This window comes from Mastacembelus armatus, unplaced genomic scaffold, assembly GCF_900324485.2.
Source record: "Mastacembelus armatus unplaced genomic scaffold, fMasArm1.2, whole genome shotgun sequence".
NCBI classification, from domain to species: Eukaryota; Metazoa; Chordata; class Actinopteri; order Synbranchiformes; family Mastacembelidae; genus Mastacembelus; species Mastacembelus armatus.
Genome location: NW_022872853.1, coordinates 875,326 through 894,406, shown reverse-complemented (window position 1 = coordinate 894,406; position 19,081 = coordinate 875,326). Strand labels below are relative to the sequence as shown.

Sequence of the window (19,081 nt, the reverse complement as noted above, 5' to 3'; positions counted from 1 at the left end):
CCAATAAAAACCTGGTGACCCGACAGAACATCAACACCACCAGCTGCTCCTTTTCATGGTTGGAGACGTGTTTTCTCGATGCAATGATGCAAAAATCCAGTGAATCCAGACTAAATCAGAGGTTAGGGGTCAGCAACCTCTGAGTCCAGTGAGAATAGAGGTGTGGTTTCAAACTAGACTCATAAAGACGCTCAAACCCCGACACCCAGCACCACGTGCGCTGTAACCGTCTACCACCATGAAAACATCATCCCAGCAGTGAAGTGTGATGAAGGAGCTTCATGATTTGCTGCTGCTTTGCTGCCTCAGGGCCTGGACCACATTGTCCAGGTGTCCTACAGGATAATGTCAGGGTGGCTGCTCACCAGCTGAGGCTCAGATGAATCTAGGTGATGCAGCAGGACAGGTATCCCGAACATCGAAGCAAATCTACTACAGAAGGGCTTCAATCCTGTGTTTTGGAGAGTGACCCAGTCAGAGACCAGACCTAAGCCAGTAGAGACGCATGTGCAGTTAAATTTTAAGAAATATTTAAACGTTTGCATCTGTTTTCTGTTCTGTATGATTGCAGTGCATTTCTATGCGGCTATTTCTTAAACGAATATGAAGCTTACATGCTGAGTACTGCTCAGTGTATTTTGTGTGTACAGTATTACCTCACAGAGAGGGTTTTCTCTTTTACAACTTGTTTTCAAATCTTCTTTAAGGAAAATGAGGCTGTTTTGGGAAATAAAGTTTTTGGTTTTCTCGATCAGAGGATTTATCTCATGGCCATAGATCAGTTTTCAGCGTTATCATCCAGATTATTAGTTGAAATCCTGAAGGTGTTAAATCTTAAATCTGAGGGTGTCCACCTGTTGGGCCTGTCCACACACACCTGCCACACATACACACACACACACACACACACACACACATATATTCTTGCATAGCTATCTTTGTGAGGACACTCATAGACAATGGGGACCAGGAAAATGTCCTCGCTTTGATAGAAATATGTTAAAAATGGTACAAAGATGGCTGTACAAATGTACGCACACACACACACACACACACACACACACACACAATACATGAATCCAGGTCACTCACATGTAAACATATGAGTCACATGCACGTACATGTACACACTGCGTACTGCTGCTGTTCACACTCTCCCTTTCTCCTGTTTACTTAGTCGTATTCCTGACGTGCTCAGTTGGGAGTGGAGCATTCTGGGAGTTTTGACTATCCTCAGTCCTTTCTGTTATTTCATCTCTTGATTTAAAGGACCGTTTAAAATGTTTTAGGCTGTTATTATCCTACGTTGTCAGTGATCAATAAGTGATGCTAAATGCATTTTTTTTTTTTTTTTTTAATACTGGACTTTGGTCATTTCCTGTTTAATTTATCAGTGTTCCTCAGCACTTCCTGTTTGATGTTACACTGAGCTGCATTTTTTAATGAGCTTAAATTCCCTGAGATATTTCATTACGTCTAATTTTACTGTCACTTTATGACCCACTGCCTCCTGAACACAGTTTCTGTGAAACTGAGCTCATGTTTTTCTATTTTAACAGCAGCTGTGACGTCTCATGTTGACTTTAGATAACATGTTCCCCCTCGACCGCACGCCGGCCCGTGTGTGTGTGTGACTTTTAACCTTAATTTCCTGTTTAAATTAAAACCAGTGGGCAGCATCATCTTGCGGCAGGTTCATTCATTCTGTCACTTTTCTCCCTTAAATCTTTTGTGTAACTTCACATTTCATTTTCTTCTTCGTGCTGTTTTTTATTCTCCTTGTGCGGTGACTCGCTGAGTTTCATGGTAATAGTGAGGCACAAAGCTGACAGGTGAACGCACGGTTCCACAGTGAAATACAATGGAGAACTGAATAATAACCTACCATGGAAACCTCAGACAAAAGACAGTGCCAGCCCTCATTTCTATGAATAACATGCTGTATTTGTCTAGCTGTTTTTTTTTTTTTTTTTATGTACACACACACACATCTAAACCTATATGTGTGTGTGTGTACACTACTGCCATTCAAGTGAATGAGAAACACCTTTTTTCATGCACCACCTTAACTAACACCAGAACAGTTGCAGTGATTCCCAGTCCTTTAATTTTAGCCATATGTTGATATAATCTGATAAGATATTTATTTCTACATGGGAGCAAACACTGTATGTGCAACAGCTGAAGCCTGATCACTTTAAATTGATCTAATACATAGAAAACCACTCAGATATTCACAGACTGGAAGCTTCTGCTCTTTGCTAATGAGCATTAGCTGGTTAGCCCAAACATTCATGCACTAATTGAGATACTATCAGAAGAACAGGAGATTACAGCAAAGATGTAATTTTAATCTTTATTTTGGATGAGAACATCAAAATATGCCTGGTCCACGGTCATAAGTCTGGGAACCGACATGGGACGTCTCGACTAATTCAGTGTTAGAATAATACTTTCAGCCTTGGTTCTGTTTAACGATGCTTCTTGGTCTCTCATGTTTCCCTGTGTCCTAAATAAGAAAAATTCTGCGAATTGTAATTTCCAGCTGCGTTTTTCTTCTCCCCCACAGCAGTGACGTCTAAAAAGCTGACTCACCACGGCCGACGGTAAATCATAGCCGCTTTTATGAGGCCGGTCGAGGCTGCGTTGGCTCTTAGCTGCAGTGCTCTTAATGTACTGAATGGGACCCAGTTCATTCGAATCCAGACTTTTTATTGACGCTGCACTTCGTCGTGTGGCTGATGAATGTGTCGGACTTTGACTTTAACTGTGTAGATTTAAATATGTGGTTAATGCGCGGCAGGAAAAAACTACCTGCTGTTCCTCGTCTCCGTGACGACGACTGAACGTCACAGACTCGAGGTGTTTACTTCTCTTCCAACTTTCTAGGACAAGTTTGCCTTATCAGTCAGCATCTGCACAACTGACTCACTCTGCTCATTAGGAACCAATGCTAATCAGACTGTGCTGCACACACACAAACACACACACACACACACACACAGATGTGAGCAGTGATTTACACTAACAACTCATTCAATATATAATATCTCTTAATGCCCGACTCTCCCCAGACACCCATCGCTCACTGTGTGTGGGTGTGTGTTGCAGCTCCAGTATTAATATGGGCCTAATGGAGCCCAGTGGGAGCTTCACTGTTCCCTCTGAAATGATTTAATTACATTTGCAAAGTGGATGAGTCTGGAGGGAGTGTTTGCTGCGTCAGGGCTTTGGTGGACGCACACACACACACACACACACACACACACACACACACACACACACACACACACGCTGCTCCGTCAAGACTAGGAAAAGAAACAGTCTTTCAATTAGTCTGATTGGCTGCTGCTGCTGCCCGAGGATTGTGGGTAATGTTTTATTGTCTCTCTTGTTCCACCTGCTTCTCATCTCTCACTCACCTTTTTCTTTGTCGTCTTTATTTTTCATCTCATTTTCTAAATTGCTGTCTCTTACATCCCTCGTTCCCTTTCTGTAAAACTCACCCCCCATCATCCTTTTCTTTTACTCTTGCTCCCCCCTCTACTAAATGCATAAGTCAGTGCTCTGATCTGTGCAGCAGCGATGAAGCAGCACTAAACATAACACTAAGCATCTAAGTGTGACGCGGACAGGCAGCAAATTAAGAAAAGTACTGACTGAAACTGAAACTTTTTCACAACGAGAACAACACTGAGAATCTTTAGCAGTCAGTAAATACATGAGTACAGTTTCTGCCTGGCGTTTCTTTAAAACCATCATCAGGAGCTCCAGGTGTGTCCGAGCAATTTACGGGTTTTTATCTGCTGGAAACGTCTTTAAGAAGTGACATGTCCCATCATTTTCTCTGACTCTTTCAGTGTGTCGTGTGTGTTTGTGCACCTGGTTGCATCACGTGTCTGTTTTTTTTTTTGTAGGTTCTGGGATTACAGCAGGAATCAGCCTCTTCTGGACACTGTGGAGCATCACACAGAGTTCGTCTGTGGATTAGACTTCAACCTGCACATCCCAAAACAGGTAACACACACACACACACACACACACACACACCCAGTATGAGCTAGTCCACACCATCTGTGGGCTAGTGTTTGTGTGGAGGTGAGGTCTCACCTGGACCGGTGAAGTCGGAGCCTTCAAAGGCAAAGCTCTGGATTTACTGGTCGGTTTGCATTCTTGCCCTTATCCGTCCACCCTGATCTGGGGGCAGAAGAGAAATGCTAATGAGCCTGGTAGATAGCTCTGTTGTGGTCTGTTATGGTGCACCTCTGCAGCCAGTTTCTTGGTTAGTGTTAGGTCCCAAAGCTCAGGAGTAGGTCCTGTGGGTGGTTTGCATGTAGATGTGTTTCCTTTATAGCTGCCAACTCCTGAGCTTTGGGATCTAATGCTAACTGGGGCCAAATGTTGTACTGCAGCTACAGCACAAACAGCAAACAGAGACACATCAAAAACATAATCTTTTTAGAAACATTACATTAGAAATCAGAATACAGATAAAACCATCAGTAAAAACAGAATGAGACAATGAAAAAAGAGGATCTGAAGCTCAGTGACGGTGCAGTTACAGCGCAGTAATAATCAGACGCCAGGAGTCAACACAGGAAACGAAAGTGCAGCAGAGAAAGCGATCGATCAAAGACAGAACAGCAGAGTTTTCAGTTTGGACTTGAGAGTCACCATTTAAGGTGATCAGGAAGCTGGTTCCATCTTTGTGCACTAATGCACATGTGGCACAAAACCAAAACACACCCTGGAGAGAGAAAACCTACAGCGTTCGGCTGATTCGCTGGATGAGCAGCTTCCATTGAAATGAATGGGCCCCGTCCTGCAGCCTGGCGTCCTGTCTGTCTTAGTTCTTGTGTTCTGGGAATGTTCTGGGAATGTTCTGGGAATGTTCTGGGAATGTTCTGGGAATGAGTCGCCCCAGGAGCAGCTGGAAGAAGTAGCTGGACTGCTAAATGGGAACCAACACAAGGTGTGAGATGTCAGCAGAGCAGAAATGGTTTTTCTGTTGATGAATTTAATTTAATGTTTAATTAATACCCACCTCCCCCCGTTGCATCTGAAAAGACCAACCATGAAAAAGTTCGATCGGTCAGTGCCGTCACACCGCAGCATGCGGGCTTTATCATTTGACTGACACCTGAGTCACAGACAGTGTGTGGCTGATAAACTCTGAAAGGTATTAATTGCATCAACAATGCAGCAGCGTGAGCTGGAGATTAAACATTATTCATATTATCTGTTGTACCAGCTGAAGGTAAAGGTCTGGAGGATTAACCTAAAGACTTTTCCCAGCGTGTTGTGAATTTGCATCTTTAACAGAACAGAGTGTAATTATTACCAACAAAAGGCGGCGCAGAGGGAAATATTTGGAGTTTTCCGGTTTAGGAGCATCCCTCCCTCCCAGTGTGGTAACCACTGAAGTGGACACATCTGATTTCCCTCTGAGTGTTTGCTGTAGCTCTTGAAATTTGGCCGTCCGTCAGCCTGTCTGCACACACACACACACTGTGCTGTCGGGGAGCTGTGTGTGTGTGTGTGTGTGTGTGTGTGTGTGCGCCAGTGGATTGGAAAGGCCACGTGTCTAATTCAGTTTCATGGCTAATTTCGACAGGCGGTGTCTCTCAGGCTGCACGGGTCCTCCCTTACGGAGAAGGAAACCCAAAGCAAAGTGGGGAAAATGATCAGGTCGGGTTAAATTCAGAGGAAACGCTGACAGAAACCACACTGAGATGGGAAATTACCATATCTCGCTGTGCCGTCTGCAGAGGGAGCTAATCCTCTAGGTGCACCTCAGTAGCTTTGCATGTTTTAGCCCTTTAAATGGTGCAAACATTGACCATCTTCCAGACCCATTAGTGTGGAGATGGATTCGCTCCCTCCCAGGCAGCCATCAGATGCTTTTCATTTCAGTGAGCACCTGCAGAAACTGGGGAAGGTTTTAAAGCCCTTCCATGGTGCCTGTTACTGAATAACCTCAGCTTTAATAATGACACGGGAAACAACCTCACTCATATTATCCTTTTTATGTAAACAGTAATGGCTTAACTCTGTCTGAGCTGGGACAGAAGGTCGGTATTAAGAACCGCTGTGATGGACGGATGTGGTGAGAGATGAACAGATTATTTCATCACGTGTTGATTTGAAAGTCTCTCGACTGAAATGAGAAGATTTGATTGGACACATGAAGGCAGTGAAGAAGAATCTGACTCTAACTACTGACAATGTGCCACAAACACTGTCCGTGGTGCTGAAACCTCTGCTGTTTGTTGTTTGTATTATGTGGTGTCCAACCCATTACATGTTTTCTCCTCTGTGCCTCAGAAACTCTAAAGACCCATCAGGGGTCACTTTGCTGCTCTGGGTGACACGTACTCACTACAGACCAAATGTGGATCCATGCGCTGCTGAAAGTAGTCCCCTCAAAGGCACTATTTCCTTCTAAATGAACCTGAGGTGTTAATAGATCAGACTAGGGTCTTCAGCTGGGACTTGGAGCTGGAAGCCACAGACGGTCATAAAGCCTTTAGAGCTAAACAACATTATTGGTTTTGGTGTTTTCGGGGGATTAGTTGACAATACGAGCAATGTAGAATATCGTTGTTGTAGAGTTTCCTTCACGTTCACTCGTCTGCCTCCGCTCTAATCACACACAGGTTCATTTTCTCATCATGCACCTTTTAGAAGGTTTTTCACTTAGGGCCAAAAATAGCTTGCTGGGAAGTCAGAGCGAGCACTTTTCCAGGACGCAGACAATGGCGAGGTGGACGCGGATACACGACGATGCCTTTAAACCAGTACCGTCAGGTTCACACAGCAGCCAATCAGAAAGGGCGAGCTGTCCCGACTCTCACTTCCCCTTTTTAATCTGCCGGTGTTTGAACTGTGTGTGTGTTTGTGTGTGTGTGACGTTGATGCAGCACTGAGCTTCATTGTCCCCGTGAGTGTGTGTGAGTGTGTGTAGGAGCAACAGGTGTAATGAGCTGTAACATTAGCTGTGTTAATATCATGCAAATAGCTGCCTAACCCAAATCTAATAAAATGATGTAATTAACTTCCCTCCATCTTCAGCTTATTCAAACTGAGTCAGGACAATAAATAAAACTAAATCATGTTTAAGGATAAACAGGAAACGTTTAGTCCTGGGAGGAAGTTTAGTTTGCAGAGCGATGAAGAACAGCGATCTGTCTACACTGGTTTTCAGGCAGGTGCACACACTGATGTTAACATGAGACAAAGATAAACTCAGCTACGTTGACGGGTTAGTTTCTGCTGGTTAACTGAGCACAAACTACTGTTGTTGGTGTTTTAAATATTATTTCATCATCATTTGAAATGAAAAATACGTTTAATTAAAGACTTTTCTTGCTTTCATGTTGGTTTTTGTTTTATGGCGTTTTTTCCTCCTCCTCGTTTTGTTGCTTCCTGCCCTGCTCATTCCACATCGTTTCTCCTGCCTGTGCTTTGCTGCAGCCTTGGCAGCTGTGTGTGTCTTTCCATTACAACGGGCTGTTAAAGTTAATTAAAGAAGGGCATTCCTCTTCCCTGTGGCTGACTCACGGCTCGGCTGCTTTGCCTACTCATGCCCCGAAAGGCCGTTCAGCTTCTTAACTCGCTGATTCAAAGACTCGACCAGGAGGACGAAGCGAGCACGAGTGCAGCGTGATGGTCGGGGGCCAGGTGATGCCGAGGTGATGAAGGGACTGCTGCGTCTGGTCTCGGGGAGCACGTTCTGCACGTTTTCCCGCACATCGATTTGTTTTGGGGAAATCACCTTTGGAGATAATCAGCTGGAAGGAAAGCTTCCACAGTTAGAGAGATGTGTCTGTGTGTTGGTCAAGGGGGCAGTTACACATCACAGATTTAGTCTTGGAGGATTTGTTGTCATCTGCCAATGCTCAGGACAGAAACTGATGGTCTGTGGATCTGCACCTCAGGGCCACAGTCTCTAAAACGGCCACCACATCACGAGTCTTGCGGAGCAGGTGGTTCTGCTGTGAGATTTGTCAGGCCTGTGATGCTGCTGCTGAGTTTGGGCTGTGTCAGTCTGTAGAGTCTGTTTGACACCAGTGAACAAATATGACAAGAACAAATAAACAGTGTTTTAACACAGTCTGCCTGTCACAGGGGTGGATTAGAACTAATGATAGGCCAAATCCTGCTGCCATATTAATACATCAGCTCTGACGGAGCCGACTGCTCAACCTAAATGCAACCAGCCAAGAGAAACCTGCAGCAGGATATAAGATATTCATAATCCCTTATCCTGGACCAGCCGGCTGCAGCTGTTCCTTCTTCTTCACTGTTTAAAACCAAACATGAGCTCAGCTCTAACATGTGACGCCTTCAATGATCCCGAGAATGACGAGGACGACAAAGACAGAAAGGTTGGAAACATGGGATTGGACAAATACAGATATTAGAAATATATCAAATCAAAGGTTTGACCACTTCTGTTGATTGATTGACTGTAGCCACAAGAAAATAGCTCCTGAATCAGACTAATTATTTGTCTGATGGGAATAGAAGCTCTCTTATGAAATCCTGGCCACAGAGTTGGTTCTTTCCTTTGGTGAGCTTTGGGGGAAGATGGATGTGATTCCGTGGAGACCAGCAGCAGCTCAGCTTTGTCCCAGACCTGTAATGGCAGGTAATTTAGGTGAAACACTTTGATGTGAGTGTGTGTCAGAGGAGATGGAGAGCTGAGTGTCCATGCTTCACCTGCAGCACAGAGACACACAGAGGAGATCAGGCCTTTTCAGCAGGAAGCTGCGGTGTAATTGCTCTCCAGTCGGTGCATGTGTCTTTATCTGTCCAGGTTTCTCCTCCAGCAGAGAACGTTCAGCCAGAAAGCAGATCTGAAGTCTGATTCAGCTCCATTTGTGGCGTTTCAGAAACTTGGCTCAGATTCCTGCTTGTTCATCTTCCCAACTAACAAATGTGCCCTGGCATGTCTGTTTTTAACTGCTCACAGGTCACACAGAGGTCACAGGTCACACACACAGTAGGCTGGTTAGAGAGCAGTGCAGCCTATAGTGTCTTTGGGCTGAGGCTTTTCAATGGGAGTCAACTGGAACCAGGATCTAACAGGATCTATTGGCCTCTAAGATACTTTGCACTGGCTTCAGCCTCCAGCTGTGGGACCTGGGCCTGATTACAGCTGTGAATATGTTTGATGCTCTAACAGTGTGTGTTGTCTGCAGGTGGTGGACTGTTCCTGGGATGAGACGGTGAAGATCTACACACCGGCCTGTCTGTCTACAGGAGCAGCACCCTAAAGCCTGTCAGGACTCTCATTAACATCACGTGTTCTCTGACCCCTAACGCTGAAAACGGCATCACAGCAAAACAGTTCACCGCAGCCCCAAACCGGGTTCTAACCTGAACCTTTAACCCAGCAGCTAAAATGTCCCCACAATGCAGAAATGTCCTCACTAGCATGGTTTAAAATGGTCATGTTGTCCAGCAGCAGGAAAGACCCACTGAAACGCACTTTATTTTCATAATGATGCTTGATTTATTTGATATGATGATTTTGGGTTGAAATAATTTGAGATTTGCTTCAAATATAAAGTGCATTATAAATAAAATGTATTATTATATTATTATTATTATGATGCTTGAAAATATTTAATCCAAAACCCTGAAAACTCAAACATGTTTGTATTGAGAAGGTGAACAAAAGAAACTCAGTTTAAATGGCTGAGATCAACAAATGGCTCAATCAAAGTGTATAGTAGTATTATAGTAGTATTATACTAGTAGTATAGTAGTAGTATATAGTTTCACAGCAGTGATGAGTTGCCGCCTGCTGTAATAGATAAAAGTTTCATGCAGAAACTGCAGCATCCTCAATGTTTCCGACTGTTGATCTGTTGATTGTGAATAAATGAGGATGGTGACCCCTGACCCCTGATGTCCATGTCGTTACTGTGGCGTCTCCGTTATCTCAGCCGTCTTAACTGAAACTAGAGGACAAAGAAGAACCATTAACCTGGTGACAGTCCCTGCAGTTTTACTGTTGACCAGTCAAAGTGACGTCTGTTGGTGACTCAGCTCCAGCTCCGTTGGTTCCCAACGCTGTGAAACGGTGCATTTGTTAGGGACTATTTTCAGCGGCGGATGTATCCAGACCCCTTCCCTGGTTGTTGAATCGTTCTGAATACTTTCTGAAGCCACTGCTGTTAAAAATACTTTTATATATAAAATATGCAAAATGTTTGAAGTGAAAATACTCAAAGTTTGTCAGAATTAGATTGAAGTGCAGCAACTTTCCAGTAAATCAAACCAAAATCAGGAGCGAAAAAGGCTAAAAGCTCCAGAGCTGCTGATTCGTCGCACATGATCATGTGATCAATATAAAGCTGCAGATTAGTGGATCAGTGGAGCTGCAGCCAAAAATGGACCAAACCCTGATTTCAGGGTTTCCTGTACGTCTCCGTGCACAGAAATATCACTGATGATGATGATGATGATGATGATGATGATGAAGGTGTCTCCTGACCCGTCCCTGCAGCAGCCAATCACAGCTCTCCTGCTGATGATGCGTGAAGGCTTCCTCTGTGCCCTGCAGGAGAAACCTGCAGATTCTCCACGCTGCTCCTCCTCCTCCACCTATTTCTTCATCATCCTCTTCGTCCTTCCTCCTTCCTGTTCCCTGCTCCTCTTTTGTCTTCCTCACTTCTACAGGATCTATTTTTTCTTTTCTAACCTCAGTTGTAGTTGTTGTTTTTCCTTCCCTTCCCATTTTTCCTCTCCATCATTTTTAAGTGTCCTCTTTTCCTTTCTTCCTTTTTTCTTACCTTTAATTTATTTATTATTTTTTGCTTCTCATCTTTTCCTGTTCACTCCTTTCCTGTTTGTCCTCCCTCTCATCTTCCATCTTGGACTCTGTGGTTTTCCCTCCCTCTCCTCCTCCTCACACTTTGAAAGACTCTGCACCAGAAATCTGTCTCGGGTGCAGCACTTTAATTTTCAGGAGATCTGGACTCTTCAAGTTTTCAGTTCTGTCAAAGATCCTTAATCAAGACGATGAACCCTCTAACATTTTTAGTATTGCATACAAAATGATTTATCAGTAATAATATTAATGCTAACATCATAGTTTCTGGTCTTTGTGGCTCTTCGAATATATTTTGAATAACTGCTAAACAGAAACCTTGACAGTATGATAAAAATAAGGAAACTGCGCATGATCTGTAAGTCATGAAGTTTGCACAGACTCGGCTTGACTCGATTGTCTCCCACATTTTAATTTAGAAATCCTTTTTAGACTGGACTCAGCCTGTTTCCATTCTGTAGAGTGAAGTAACTCAGCCTACAGTGGGCTGAGTGATTAGGAGCTATAGTTTGTGGAATAATGGATCCATGCGTTGGGGTTTTTCTGTCCCTGCTGAGAACAGTCCTGGCCCAAATCCTCGGCCTGGTCTTAATCTCCTCACGTTGGAAAGCGTTTTCTTCTGTCTCTGCGTGTTAATTGGAAGCTAATGGTCTGTGCTCGATAAGGGCGGATCTTCCTCCCTCGCGGCTCAGAAACTGATTTTCTGATGAAATATTTCAATTAAAATGTTGTCTGAGCCATTTCCACGCTGGTTATGAGCGATGGTGATGACTGTTTCTGATGATGAGGAGGGAAAAGACGTGCAGTTCTCCACCAGGAGGCCAAACCTCTGAGGGGTTTAAAGATGATGTTGTTGTTTTACACTGTCTGTCAGTTTGGTGGTGAAGAAAGTGACGGGTCCTGAACCTCAGCAACATCCAGCAGCTTTAGGATGATCCGGACACAGACTGACCCAGACCAGCTCCTTGTCTGAATAAGACTGAATCTGCAGCAGGTTCAGCTTCTCCAGGTAACACGTGATGTTTTTATCAAAGATTTAAATGTGACGTAACATCAGAAATTGAACTTAAACTTCTCTGGAAAATATCAACATTTTATTCCTGAGCTCAGGAACCTTTGCATCTGATCATGGACTGTATGAAAGTGTAAGAGCTGAAATGTGTTTTCTCCCAGTGACGTTTTCAGTTTTTGATATTTCCTGTAATATCATTAACATTTGAGATGTTTGTGGTTTGGAGATTTAGGGTCATTAGTGTGAACATCACTGACACTGACACTGAGGAGGGAACAGACGTAGCACAGACACTGAGGGGAGTTGGCAGAGAGCACAAACCCAAAGTTAGAGGAAGGGTGGCGAACACGGTGCTGGAGGCCGCTGCCGTCCTCGTCTTCCAGCGTCTGATTGGCTAACACACCTGTATCAGGTAATCAGCAGTGGGATAGTTGGAAAACAAGCAGAGCAGCTGGACTTCAGGACCCCCGGCCCAGAGACAACAGTTAATCTGATGTAGCAGGTGATATGGAAGGTTGAAACATGATGTGATCTGGTGTTTGGACTCACTGTCACTGGACCGACTGGACCGCCCCGTGGTGTAAATAAAGCCCCCCCTCCCCCGGTCTCCACCCCCTCCAGTACAGAGCCAGGAGACGCTGCGGCAGCGCAATGAGAGGACGGTCCCTCCACCGTTCACCTCCTGCATCTGCTTCCACTGCGCCTCTTCCTTGTCCTCCCTCTCATGGGTTCAGGACGGATTTTCTTTTCTGCTGCAAACAGAGACTTAGAGAAAAAAGTCTCTGAAGTGCAGTCGGTCGGTGATGAGTAAAAGTTTTTAGTCTATGCGGCTGAAAAAAGCAGCACAGACGAACTGAACCCTGATTTGAGCTAAAATAACCGGAGAGTCAGCAGAACCGCTCCGTCTGTCTCCACCTTCAGATCTGCTTTGATTCTGTAGTGACTCCTGACTGCAGACTGGTTCCCCTTCACTGACGGTGCTAACGGGGGTTCACACACACACACAGGACTCTGTCAGTCTCGCGTCCCCCCGGTTCCTCCGTACCGCAGCAGTGCGTCGCGTCTGTGCGTAAAAACCAAAACCTCCCCGCGACGATCCCGTCTGCAAACCGGGACTCTCCGGTACCAGTCCCGCGCTCTTTATCCCTCGCGTCTGACTTTGTGCTGAGCGACCAGTGAGCCGCCATGGATGTGTTCAGGACCCGGTTGTTGGGGATTTCCGTGGCCGTTGCGCACGGTGTTTTCTCCGGCTCTCTGAACATCCTGCTGAAGTTCCTCATCACTAATTATCACTTCACCTTCCTGACGCTCATCCAGTTCCTGACCAGCAGCACCGCAGTGCTCACTCTGGAGACCCTCAGGCGGCTCGGGAAGGTCAAGGTCCCCCCGTTCAGCGTGCATCTGTCCAAGGTAAGCGCGGACCGCGGCAGCAGCGGGGAGTTGTGGTGATTCCCAAAGCGGGATCCCGACACTTCTCGTGGGTGCAGGGGGAGCAGTTCCAGACCCACCATGACATTGGAAGAAATATTAATACTGTGATCAGTTTCTTTATTTAGCGTCTGCGTGACAAAACTAAAATCCCGTTTTAAAGATCGTTTCAGTTCATTAGCTTTAAATCCATAAATCTAGTTTCAGTTTTGTGAATAATAATAAAAAAGCTGCTAGTTTAAGTCTTAAAGTCGTTTTTTTAACCTGAGGCTGCAAAAACATCTGAGGCTCACACAGGAGACTCCAGCTGTCTCATGTAGACCCCCCTCACACCCCCTGGTTAAACTGCCTGCTCCTCTTAATGACTGACCGACTGACAGAGCTGCTGACTGACTGACACAGGTCACTGACATTATTGGCAGGACTGTTGATCAAAAAAGCCACAGCCAAACAAAAAAAAAACAATTATCTGGATCTGCAGGAAAATCTGCTGCTGGATTCAAGAGTTTTTGGTGTTTTCAGACTGGGACTGAAATGATCAAACAGAAATGTGATTTCGTTTCCTGCAGACAGCAGCTCCTCTCCCTGCAGCCTCCAGGGACTGGTTTTGGTACTGAGGGTAATGGGGATATTGTAATCTGACTGAAGTAATATCAGGGTGGGTGGAATATTCCAGGGCATCGTGTTGAGTCCTAAATTAACTAACATGGTGCCGAAACCTGCGCAAATAGGATCCAGATCCAGAACAAATGCTCTAAACCTTCAGGGCTCAGGTCAGAGATCAGTAAACACCAATGCTCTTGTAAGTGTCTGGGAAGAAGAGTCAGACTTTGCTCTGCAGCCCTAAAATTAATGCGTTTTATGTAAGTAGATCAAATATTTGGACTTCTGCTAATAAAATATGGATCTTACGGTTATTGGACCAGGAGATCTGTGCTCAGTGCTGCCCCTGGTGGTGGAAGCGTCTGTGCAAACCTGCAGTAACATCAGCTGCATTTCATGTCTATTATTTTCATCACTGGGGGAACAAACCCTCAGCTCCTCCACTGCAGTAACAGCAGAAACACCTCGGTATAAAGTCCTGCAGTCCAAAAGTACCATCATCCAAATGTACTCGGAGCATCCAAAGTAAAAGCAGTCACTGTGCACGTTTCACAAACTATGTCTCAAATCTTTATTTACTAAAACCTGAGAGAAAAGTGGCTCGACTGAATTCCTTTTCAGACACCAGGACCAGAGGTGTCAAACTCCAGTCCGGTCCTGGTTGTTTTCCAGCTCCCTTGGCAGCTCCAGACTGGCTGAACACACCTGACCCAGGTAACCAGGAGCAGCCAGATCAGGACAAGACTGGAGTTTGACACCTGTGCTGTAGTGACTAATGAGACTCATCACATATGTGGTGGTGCTGATGAAGCCTCTGAGTCCAGGTCTGGTTTTGGCTGGTGGACTTGGTACGTTTAGGGTGACCTTTGGTGTGTGTGTGTGTGTGTGTGTGTGCGTGTGCAGGAGTTTGCCGCGGTGTGTGTCCTGTCCACGCTGCAGTCCACGCTGACGCTCTGGTCCCTGCGGGGCCTCAGCCTGCCCATGTACGTCGTCTTCAAACGCTGCCTGCCGCTCTTCACGCTCGGCATCGGCGTGTGCGTGCTGAGGAACGGCGTGCCCTCCATCGGCGTCTTGACCGCCGTGCTCATCACCACCGCTGGAGCTGCACTGGCTGGTAAACACACACACACACACACACACACACACACACACACACACACATACTCTTCTCCCTCCCTTTCTCAAACTCATTGGCCTGAGCTCAAAGATCTTCTGTCATTTCTTCTCCTGCCTGTTCTCACTTTCATACCTTTGACTAAATGACACAGACTGACCCAACACTATTTTCATTTTTACACAAACGTCTCACTTTTCTTCATAGTTTCATTTCTCCGTTTAAAAAATACTTTGTCTTTCCCAGCAGTGAATGTTCATCTTCATTATGTTAATGATCCTGGGATCTCAGGGTTTGAACCCTGAGGTGTGAAATGTGCAGAATATCAGTTTAATGGGCAGATTCATAATCTTCTTTTACGGATGAATCAAGACACATGATGATGTCGAGTCAATATTTGGTTTTAAGGGACTGGTGTTTCGTCCCTGTGTTGGGGGTCGGTCCCCAAACTGAAACTCACACTCTCAGTTTATCTTGATGAAAAAAGAAGATGATGTATGACTTTAAAGTTCTATTTAACAAAACTGAAGCAAAACCACAACAACAAAGAGAGAGAACTGTCTCATATAGATAAAGTCCAGTCTGTCTAGATCCTAAGGAGAAAGAAAACAAACAAACAAAAACAATTACTGACCGTGACTCCTTAATGTTTGGTCACTTTAAATACTGAGTCCAGACTGACCAGTTCCAAAAACATCATCTGAACCAATGAGAGGTTGAACAGGTAAACGTTAAATGTTCTTTGACTTTACTCTGCCACAGATATTTTTCATCCCTCTGTCTAAATATTAGTTTCCCACCTACATGCAGACTCAGGGTTAATACTCCGTCGCTCCTGATTCCTCGTCTTTCCCAAATCCAAACTCCCACGTTCTTCCTTCCTCTGTTCCTTTTCATTATTCTCTCCTCCCCCCTCGTTTAAAGGCTGATCTATCCAACTGCTTCTTCTTCTTCTTATTAAACGTTAAGTGGTCCGCAGGTATAAATGCAGTGCCACGTTGACGGGGTTTGTCAGGGTCAAAGGTCCAAATGGATCAGAGTCGACAAATAAAACAGAACCCCATGTCTGAGGTAATAAAACACCAGGGAAACAGTAGAAACGTCTGTTTAGTCACCGTGATTTGAATCTTGACTCCAGGTGCCGGTGACCTCACCGGTGACCCCTTCGGTTACGTCACTGGGGTGTTGGCGGTGATCATCCACGCCTCCTACCTGGTCGTGATCCAGAAAACCAGTCTGGACAATGAGTACGGGCCGCTGACTGCGCAGTACGCCATCGCCATCATGGCCTCACCGGTAAGGACCGGCCTGCGTCGTGGCGTGTTCTGTTCTGTCTGCTTCAGCTCTTCTTGTCCTTTAGTTTTGTTTCTGCTCTTGTCACCAAACTCCTTCGTCCTTCACTCAGGTGCTGCTGGTGTGCTCCGTCATCTCCATGGACGCCATCAACATGTGGTCGTACGAGGGCTGGAAGGACCCCCACATCACCGTCATCTTCATCCTCTGCATCTTCATCGGCTGCGCCATGAACTTCACCACGCTGCACTGCACCTACATCAACTCCGCCGTCACCACCAGCTTCGTGGGCGTGGTCAAGAGCATCGCCACCATCACAGTCGGCATGCTGGCCTTCACCGACGTGGCGCCGACTGGGCTGTTCATCGGCGGCGTGGTGGTGAACACCGTTGGCTCCATCACCTACTGTGTGGTCAAGTTTTTTGAGACGAAGAAGAAGAGCTTGTATGAGGACCTGGAGGAAGCGGGAAAGGACGGACCGTCTGGGGAGCCTTACCAAGAGAAGCCCCCGCCGAACGGCGCCGGAAGTAATCCAGGAAATCCAGACACAGAGGAAGTGCTGAGCGGTGACAGGAAGGAAGAGGCGCCACCTGCAGGTCTGGCTAACGGACAGCTGTGCACGACAGATGGAGGACAAGGAGACGGAGAAACAGGCGTAAGTTCTCATGTCATGACGGAAAAAGAGGCGCTGGAGATGCAACGGGAGCACCTGCACAGGGAGAACGCCACGTCTGGTCATTCGCTCAGCGACAGCTACGTCGGGGTTTGGCGCTCCATGAGACATCTGCAGTTTTTGAAGAAAGACCCTCTGATTAAGAACATGGAGCAGCAGAGTCCATAGGGGCTGGACGGAGACCTGGACAGACTAAAGGACAATGGGACAGAATTAGAGGACATGGACAAAAAGACTTGAATGTGCTAATGAAACCAGAGAAGAAGAGCTGGACAGGCTGGTCGTGTTTGCTGCTGTTGCCCTCAGTTTTGTTAAAGCAGGAAGCAAACAGCCATTTGTGTGTTTATGATGAGGAGGTTTGGGAGAAGCTGCCTGTCACTGATAAATTCTGGATCTTGAGCTGTGTGGAGAGCAGCTGGGACCCGGTCGGACCCGGTGCTGCGGGGCCTGGTTTAGTTTGTGTCCCCAGCTGCATCACAGACTGAGTCACATCCAACCAAACACCTGCAGGTCTCTGTTCATGAGAACTGATCAGATTCTTGTTCTGGTTCTGGTTCTCAGGTGTGAAATGATGAAAATAACGTTCAACTGATCTGGAGTCGTGTTTGTTTGAGTCTGGACTTGAGTTGAAGGTTTAACTCTGCAGGTCACACACAGAAACATGTTTGGGGGAAAGTGTGAACGAGGTTTTACTTTGGCCTTCAGTGTCTTTTTGTCTTAAACCAGTGAGATCACATGTTCGTCAGGGAGCCAGTTAGCTGGATCAGTAATTCACCAGTTCATTCAAGAACCATAGCAGACCTGCACCGCCCTGAGGTGGTTCCTAATAAAGTCCTCTGTAAGGGACACGTGTGGGCCGGTGAGCAGAATCACTGACATTATCCGGGGGGAGTCAAGTCTGTGTGGGCTGCGACGTCATGCAGACACTTTAAACTAGGCCTAATAATGATCACACTGGTCTATCAGCTTTATCTGTGTTATTAAAGCTGCAGCTGACTGGCTCACCTTCAGGTTTATTACATTGTGCACGAGGAGAAAGTTCACGAAGGAAAACTGAAACCTTCCTCAACTTTCCTCCAAGTGTCCCGGCTGAGCCCTGAGCTGTCAAGCTACCAGATGAAAACCACACCGGGTTGTAAACCGGTGGTGTGATGGGACCAGGCTGTGGTTTCGTGCAGCACCTGATCCGATCTGACTCTGCAGCAGCATCTTCTTTTTCTGTATCTGACTCCAAGCAGAGAACATTAGTCTGCTGTCCTCTGCAAATATCGTGTCTTTCACAGAGAAAAGGCTTCAGGCTCCTGATATCGATTGATATTGAATTTTCTTCTCACAGTGCCCAAACTTCATTTGTGGTGCAGGATGTGATGCCCCCCCAGGCTGCAGAGAGAGGCTGTGGGCTTGATGGTGGATCCTTTTAAACAGATGTGCACAGCTGTGAACGCATGATTGTGTGTTTTGGGTCAGTGGGCACCACATCATAAACTACTGATTTGTGATATTTGAACTGCTTTTGTTTCTGCCTTAAGACTTTTGCATGAATGTGTTGAAATGTTTTCCAAGAACCTGCTGAAGCAGCCGGGATGTTTCCTACAAGGCAGCTGACCTTAAATCTCTCTTCAGTTTTCTCACAGTCAGCAAGAATCCATTGTCCTGCGTTCATTCTGTGTAACGTGCACACTCCTCCCTTAAATAATCTAAAGCGGAGTCCACGTGCACCAACACAAACAGACTGACCACAGGGGGAATGGAGAAAATGGAGCGTTGGCATCGGTGCATTTCAGGTTAATGGGTTTTCATTATAACTGCTTCATTCTGAGTCCAGTCTGTGGTTAACTGGCGTCCAACCTGGTTTTGCCTTGTTCAGCTGTGAACTGTAGCTGTGGTCAGGAGGTTGAATGTTTCCATAGACCAGTCGGACCACCAGTCCACAACGAGCTCAGAGAGCAAACACTCAGACCTGGACCTGTGAGCGTTTCTAAAATGGAAACATTAACAATTAGACTTATTTTAATCCAAGTTAAGATTCTTCCCAGAATTCACTTTAGACGTAAACAAGTCCTTCCTGCCAAAAAGTGACACTATGACTTTAACCTGCACCTTATTTAGTCTCATCAG

General features: G+C 45.7%; 2 protein-coding genes across 3 annotated transcripts in view; both read left to right on the top strand.

Annotated features, from left to right (window-relative positions):
• pex7 (peroxisomal biogenesis factor 7) overlaps positions 1–9,909 on the top strand; it is a 28,285-nt gene extending 18,376 nt beyond the window's left edge. For both annotated transcript variants that reach the window (XM_026308267.1, XM_026308266.1), the window contains exons 10-11: positions 3,918–4,017; positions 9,204–9,909. In XM_026308267.1, the coding sequence (XP_026164052.1) occupies positions 3,918–4,017; positions 9,204–9,278 (175 nt within the window). In that variant the 3' untranslated portion in view covers positions 9,279–9,909. The remainder of the gene's footprint in view (positions 1–3,917; positions 4,018–9,203) is intronic.
• A 2,668-nt stretch (positions 9,910–12,577) lies between these two features.
• Positions 12,578–18,297, top strand: slc35d3 (solute carrier family 35 member D3). Its single transcript, XM_026308235.1, has 4 exons — positions 12,578–13,262; positions 14,787–14,997; positions 16,136–16,293; positions 16,403–18,297. Exons 1-4 carry the CDS (start codon positions 13,038–13,040, stop codon positions 17,129–17,131), a joined length of 1,323 nt encoding a protein of 440 aa, XP_026164020.1. The 5' UTR covers positions 12,578–13,037; the 3' UTR covers positions 17,132–18,297.
• The last annotated feature ends 784 nt before the right edge of the window (positions 18,298–19,081 follow it).